Source organism: Bombyx mori, chromosome 8, assembly GCF_030269925.1.
Source record: "Bombyx mori chromosome 8, ASM3026992v2".
Taxonomy (NCBI): domain Eukaryota; kingdom Metazoa; phylum Arthropoda; class Insecta; order Lepidoptera; family Bombycidae; genus Bombyx; species Bombyx mori.
In genome coordinates this window covers 2,420,888-2,429,197 of record NC_085114.1, presented here as the reverse complement: position 1 = coordinate 2,429,197, position 8,310 = coordinate 2,420,888, and the positions used below count along the sequence as shown (strand labels likewise).

Here is an 8,310-nt window from a genome sequence, read left to right as displayed (position 1 = left end):
TGTTTGTACGAAAATACGAACTTATATAGCTGTAACGATCAGTAAAAAGGTTTCAAAGGACGATGACGAAAGTATTGGCCTTAATCAAAGAAACTTGCCTAAACAAAAATGTTAAAATAGGTTAAAGTGACTGAGAAAACAAACTCTAAGCTCCGCAATAGTTTTGAAAAGAAGTAGATATTCTGGAATATTATATGCATTACTGGAAGGGGTATGACAACTTTGGTTCTCTCTAAGTAGATAATCTAGAATATGAGTATTAGTTTTGCAACTGGAAGGGATATGAGAGCTTTGGTATATCTAGAAGTAGATAATCTAGAAGATGACTATCAGTTTTGCAACTGGGAGGTATGTCAACTTTGGTACATTTAGAAGTCGATAATCTAGAATCCCATACCATACAAAATCTTTCTTCCTGAACAAAATAGAGATCTGTAGAAAAGGATATAACATATGAGTAAACCAGCTTTAGTTTAATTTGGGGAACAGCTTTTCGCTCTTACACATTATTATATTATGTATACAGATAGATAGTATACGTACAATGAAGATGACAAGAATACAATACTTAATTTTTGTTTTTTCAAAGACAAAAACACAACACAACACAACACACAACATTTTGATAAGGGTAGGTTAATTCAGACGTTTCCAGTGTAACAAAAAAGGGGATATAAAAATAATAATGACATTTCGAATAAAATAAAACAACATTATATGTTCAGCAGTAATATTTTAAATTGCATTAAATCACAATTTCGTATTGTTTTATAGATTATAGTAATTACAAAGGAAGATTTTATTTTATTTTGTTAAAAAGTACACTTTGACAACACACCATTCATTCTTATGCCCAACTGTTTTTAATTTGAAACAAAATTCCGCCTAAAATTATTTATCATCATTTTATGATAAAATTAATATGCCACTGTTTTATAGATGCTGCAGTTTTTTTAGTGATTTTGTGACTTACACAATTGTCTTTGTCTTGTCAAGAAAATTGTTAACTTAAACAGTTACTAAAAGAATTTTTAAATTTTATTTAAATTTTGAATTAGCTATAAAGTTTCTTACAATATACTCATTGTTAGTAACCTTATAGCTATATAAAAATACCAGTTAACATGCATTGCAAGACATATTATTTTATTACATCAAAAAGATTTTTCAACTGCACTCTTAATTTCATTGATATTCCTAGATCCGACATAGCAGTCGCATTACGAGTGGCAAAATTAATTTTTACAATACATATTATATTCTTTCCTACGCTTCTGGTAACAAGTCTCAATCGACGATAAAGCTTGAATATGAAACTAGAACACGATTGAGACTTGGAGCTATTTATTACATATTTCAATACCAATTTAATTGGGTTGCGTATTAAGCAACTGTTTTCATTCTAAAATTGTGTCGTTAATTGTTTTAAGCTGTGTTTGCATAATAACTATTCTAATAATACTCAATAGTATAGACTGTGTTTGTTTCGGAGATGCATACAATTACATTATTATTTTCGAAGCATAACCATCAATTCTAATACATTGTATGTACCTTGCTGGAAACTGATGCGAATTTTATCAGTTTGAATTTAAATGTCGCTTCGTAAGGGGCTGGTTTGCATTAGTCAAAAAAACGAAAAAAAAACTACGAATTATCTACGTGACTTTTGTTTTCTACATTTTTCAACAATGCTTGGGAAATTTTAACCAGTGTAACAACGGCTTTATTCGCATTAATCTGACATACAAACAGGTTTGCTTCAATGCAATATTCGCTTATGATGTTAACAATGTCAATACAAGGCTAACACATTGCCAGAAATGTTAGAACCGTAGTCGTATGAGCCTGTTATTTAATATTGAAATAAAATGAAACACCATTTTGGATATTTGATAAATTTAAGATAAGTAAATAGCACGCGTGCAATCTTGATTCTTCGACCATTTTAAAGACAAGATAAACAGTCTTTAACTGCGTAAAGATAACTCTAGTTCATTTTTCGCCACTATTGGACACAATCACAAACTCACATTCTTCCAAATTTGGTGTTTTTTTTTTCAATTTATTTTTTAGAAACCTTGAAACTGGCAGTAACATTACTTACGATTTCTATTAAAAAATAAATAAAACTAAACTTATTATTGCTAAAAAAAACGAAAACTTAATAACATAAGTTTAATAATAAGTTATAAATAAGTTTAATAAGTATCGGAACGTAACAAGTAACTATTTTTAAGCAAATAACATTAAATTCGCTAACAGCATTAAACTAATGGTTTAAGTACAAAAAAATATATTAAATAAATTTTAATGCTAATTTTAATTCCTACCTAGCATGAAGATTGGAACAATTTTTAGAAAATCGTTACATATCGTAAACACATTGCGTCTATTAAGAGTATAAGAAAAGAATATTACGTTCTAATTTTCTATTTGAAATTGGAATAAACCTATTTTAAGAAAAGAACTTTCTCGTAACTCTTCCGTTTCATTTATTTACATTCCCCCTTCCTTATCTATACAATCTCCACGCTTTTCCTCTAAACATCACAACATTGATAACCGATTTTGAACCGTAAACACTTGACATCAAGCTGTAAGTTCGGGTTCCTGATACTTCCGTGATACGTCACAGTAATAAAAGTGATTCTTTTCGATTATCTTCTATTCAATAAAATAGGTTTATATATTCGTTTTTATTAACAAAGTATTTAGCAATCGCTAAAAACAACTTATTAAAACAAATAATTTGATTCGCGATTTCATTAAAACAAAAAACACGTTAATTTATACTATATGATATGCAATACAGTTTAGGCAGGCTAATCTCAATTATCAAATAAAATCAATAATTTGTATTCATCCAGCCGATTTCATGTTTACCGGAGCTTTTATCTATTTTAAATCGATTCAAAATTAAAACAATATATGAATCTTGTCCACAATATCAATTCGCTATTTCTTAGACGACAGCCGACAGAACAGCTCTGCTTAAAAATGTCATAGAAATAAATGGCTCATTGGCACCAATCATACGCACGATCAAAATAGTTTGGCATTGCAGTGAAATTAGAAGAAAAAATAAAATCTCAAAGCATTTTTTTTAATTGCTTAGATAGGTGATCGAGCTCACAGCGCAGCTGGTGTTAAGTGGTTACTGGAGCCCATTGACATCTAGAACTTAAATGGCGCCACCCACCTTATAAGTTATGTATAGTTACAACGGCTACCCCACCCTTCAAACCGAAATGCATTACTGCTTCACGGCAGAAATAGGCGGGGTGGTAGTACCTACCCGTGCGGACTCACCTACCACCAGTAACAATTTTAATTAACTTTTAATTATTAACCAGGAACTTTTGATTGACTAATATAAGAAATGGGTAAACATGAAATCAGCTGTTGAAAATCAAGGCAAGCCACAACCGTCCTTAAAAAATAATACGACGCACTAAATAACAAAATCATTTTATCACGCTTCGAAAAAGAAAACGCCTTTGGCATATTATCATTAATCAGCTCACAAACATCTCCCCACGCAAATTTAAATAAAGTTAAAAATTCTCACTAAATTCAAGCGTTGCTTGTTCGATCACTAAGCAAAGAACCAAGTAAATTCTATTAGGATTATCTATCCAAATAATCATCTAAATGAAGCAACGATATATTTTGATTACAAAAAAACGTACAGTAAAGACAAATGGAGGGTCCTGAACAGAGAAGATCACAGCCGTAAAGTTACTGGAACCCATAGAACACGGTCGAAAAAGTTAAGACAGGTTAAAATCTCTCTCAAATTGGAACAGCAATTTTCGTGCCCTGCAAAGCGAAAGGCATGACCAGCTGGATTCATTCTTCAGAATTAATCTACAGCCAGTATTGAGCATTATTATGGTAAATGCTCAGCTATACTCTACCAGAGATCATCGAACGGATGTGATCGAACAAGATAGCTTCGCTTCAACGTCTTTTATTTACCAATCCAATAACTTCTTAGCATTAAGAAATACTTATCGATTAATGAAAGTAAAAACGTGTGAACAAGCCTTATATTTTTAACAATAAAAAGTACATTAGTCAAACTTTTTTTAATTTTTAAATTCTATGTATCGATTTTTTCAAGAACTTTTTATTTTCGTTTAAATATATAATTAGTAATCTTTATCTAACTAATACCTACTTCTAGTGCATTATATTTCAGCTGTGGTCAGTTACTAAGCCACGCTGGATTTGTGATGTTTTCATGAGATTTTTTTTTACATTATAATTTTCGAATTTCGATAAACCACAGATTTAATACAATCGTATTCAACAAATTTTATAAAAAAAGATGTGGGTAGTAAGAAACATTAAATAACAAAGAAGGTACTTTCACACCTATGAACGATGCGAATAAAAATGAGAAATTGTTTACGATGCCTACAGACGGTATAGAAAGAAAAGAAAGTAAGAAAAGTAAAAGAAAAAGAAAAGTAAAGAAAGTAAGAAAATATGGTGAAACCTTAAGAAGTATATCCATCTCAATACTGCTTATGGACAGTTATGCTTCTGTCTTTAAAAGATCGTTGTTTTTTTATCAAGGAAATTATCGTCTATCCAATTCATTTTTGCCAAAGTAAAGTTATAAAATCTTCAATTTTTAATTATCCATACATTCTCTGTTATATGAGAAATGGAGTGGAATAAAATAAAATTATTTGAAATAGTAATCCATTGGGATGTAACTTGGAATTAAATGAACTAGAATGAAACAAGAAGAGAAGTGATCGAATGAAATAATGTCCCAGTACGTACCTGAAGAAACATTAAATTAATAAGCTATTAATTCACACGACTTGACAACTCGCGTTTCCGCTAAAAAACTCCTGTCATTTCAGCTTCAATGAATTTCAATACATAATTATATAAAATTTTCAAATCAAAAAGTGATAAATAACAAATCTAATATTATTTTAACGTTTTACATAGAACAGACTCAATAGAATACATAATTAGAAGACGAGAACACATAAAATTACTATATAACAAAAATGGCGTGTTTTTTACTAATCACAACACAAGACGTGATCAAGGTAAATAAAAACAAAACCGTATTGCACTTAATACTATACAATACTTTACTATCCAGTTCAATTTTTTTGTTAATAACAGATAAGCTGCGAAATAATTTCTTAATCATAATGGTTCTTGTGTTTTGAAAAAGATGAGTAAATTAAATGTATTTATTCATAAAAACATCACAATTCCCAGCGAAACTAACAAGCTTCCTAAGTACGTGACGTCGCGTGGATTATTAAAATACATAATATCTTTACATATTGGAGTTCACCATAAAAATATTATTGCTTTCACATGTTTCGCGTTACGATAAAAAATATTATTACTTTTTTTTTTTTTGTTATCTTTTTTCTACTTTTTTTTTAGTCTCCGTCTGCGCTTAACAAGCTAAAGTGCATGCTATTTTAAAATATACGCATGACCACTAGCTAGCTAAACAATCTGTACAACGTCCGAAGTAAGAAAAATAAAAACGGACTTAAAACTTCGTCGGAAAATCAATACATCAAAACATTTGGCGTAATACGTTTCGAAATACTGTCTTTATATTATTTTTTTTAAATCATTTTACATTATTATCATTATTATTTTGTATCCGCCAACACTACATATATAAATATAACATCTTAAAATTAGCGATCCAAAAATATGAAATATACATGTTGTATTCGTGCGCCCTCTGGTGCTCCAAACGCCAAGCGAAACGATTTTGCTGGTTGCACAGCGGCTGCGTTCGCTTGAGGCGGTGCTAGGATATACGCCTATACCCCCACCGGAGGGTGCAATCCGCCACAACTGGACGGTTATTCTCAATCCTATATACGTGACGTCATCTCAATTTTTACCAACACGATAATCGACAATTCATTCGGAGCGGTAACACTCAATTGCCGACATAGATCTGCTTCGAATAAATTGGAGGTAATCCCTCGCAAATTTCAACACTGGGCCTGTCGTTCGGGAATGCGGAATTTAAAATCAAAACAACATCAAACTAATTCCGTAAAATTTGAACTAAACACGTTAACAATTACATTCGATTATAGAATATAGTTTTCTGATAGTTTAGGAGTGATTTTCCATCGCAGGCAGATCCGAGGCCTGTGCAAGCGAAGCAATCGTAGTCATTCGTAACATTTGCCTTATAAAAATACGAATCGAAAATATTTTGACGGCCGCTTTACTTCTTATTATAATAAGCTACAGCTACTGACTAACTTACCCTATCAACTAACTTGATAAGATCTTTTAAAATATAAGAATTCAGAAAGAGGAAACATTAATTATTAGTTAGTTAGTTAGTTTTTTTTTTTTGTCTATATTATAAACGGCACACAACCATATTTTTTTCCATTAAACGCTATTTAATTACGGCATTTAGCATTCGTTTAGGATTTGGAAAAACGAAATCTATCTAATTTTATTGATAAAAACGTTATTCGAGGATTAATCTCGTTTCAAAGTAGGAACTGGGATGGGTGTAAATTAAAATGAGAAATTAGCTAATGATGAATCTCATCCAAAACAAGTTAACAAAAGATTTTGTATTACAGCTAATATTTTAAATGAAAAAACGAGTAGATTGGTTAAGCTTAACCCTCACTCATGCCGTTAGCAATTACAACATTGCTAACATGCTGCCAATTATTTATCACTCGTGAACACATTTCACATTACGTACATTTGCCTTCAGAGACACTGAAAACATTACGGTACGCGCCCAACCGAAAACCCGCCAGGACTCTTTGGGTTGAAATACATTCATTATAATCGGCTGGGCCACGAGCATCCTCAAAAACTATTATAATAATACAAAGATTTAATAATGAAGCATCAAATCAACGATAAACCTAAAAATAAATAAATACTAATTAGGCTGAAACTATACGTTAATATTTCGTCCACTTTCATTTAAAACTAACGACATAATTAATTATTCTTTTTTATACTTAAACTCGATAAAATCTCAAAATACTCACAGCTCGGATTTATTGTATAATACGCTAAGTGCATCTACGTTACAAGAACAGTGGAAATAGATTTTTTTTTTTTTAATAATTTGAATTTGTACTTAAAACTACGAATAGACCTAAACTCCGTCACCGTAAACATAGAATCTAATATCCACGACTTGACCATCTAAAGATCAAAGCAAAACATCAAAACTCCAACCAAAGATAAAACCATTGAAATGGGCTTATTGGAATGCTATTGACGATTGGCGTAAGCAAAATTCGATTTACGTTTAATTAAATTAAATTCAGATAACATAGTCAAGATAACACAGCCAATTCGTCATCGATTTCAAGTTTAAATTTTGCGTTTACCCACAAAATACGATTCCAATAAACGTTCTAAAACAAATATCTCAAAAATACATTTTGAAAATATAAATACATTAAAATTTATACTAAATATAACCCTGTCTATGACCTGAAGAGTTCGAAATGAAAAGGGAAAAACTCTGAACAAGTCATCTCTAAGGAAAGGCTAAATAAAAATAAAATTAAAACAGTGGTATTTTCTAAACAACTCCATTCGAGATGGAAAATATTAAGGATGCTTAAAATTTTAACTACACATTTGATATTCCAAAAGAAGGATCAAAATTTAAAAAATAGACAAGGCTTGAGTTATTTCACAACTCTCGAGATTAAAGGACCTGTTTTGGAAGTGTATCTGTCACCAGAAAAACAGTCGATGAAGAGCTCAAAACGTTTACTTTGCAATGCTTGAATTTTTGTGATTCTAAATCCTATTAAGAAAAAAGTTTTAATAAGAAACTAGTGAAAATGAAAGTATCGAAGGACTAGTCTAATCTAGAAGAGTAGACTACAAGAGAAAACGGCTAATGTGGTGAAGTATTAAAATAAAGGGTATTTATTCCCAGGTCAAAATAACGTTGGTATTGTAATTTCCTGGTCACATCCTGAACAGAAGTTCAAGCAACAGTTCTTCGTCAGCGTTCATAGGAGACTCCGGTGCTAAGTAATCCACAATCCTAAAACCAACCAAACGAAAAACATCCAGTTAATGTACCTAATGTTTTTAATATTATTTAAATAACCTAGAGTCATGGCAATATGAAGAATAAAATTGGTTTAAAGCATAAATATGTATTGAATATATTGAGTGACATTTCCTTTTTATGGTAATTTGATAAGAATATTCAAAGATATTGTTTATTCCTTTTATTTTCTTAAAGTTTTTCAGTCACTTTTTATCTCTATAATTTATAACACAGTCCAC

At 30.7% G+C, this 8,310-nt stretch overlaps 1 protein-coding gene across 2 annotated transcripts in view; it reads right to left on the bottom strand.

Annotated features, from left to right (window-relative positions):
• Positions 1 to 716: 716 nt before the first annotated feature.
• The window catches only part of LOC101735868 (calmodulin-binding transcription activator 2), a 266,028-nt gene continuing 258,434 nt past the window's right edge, over positions 717 to 8,310 (bottom strand). For both annotated transcript variants that reach the window (XM_062669648.1, XM_038012539.2), the window contains one exon: positions 717 to 8,062. In XM_062669648.1, the coding sequence (XP_062525632.1) occupies positions 7,984 to 8,062 (79 nt within the window). In that variant the 3' untranslated portion in view covers positions 717 to 7,983. The remainder of the gene's footprint in view (positions 8,063 to 8,310) is intronic.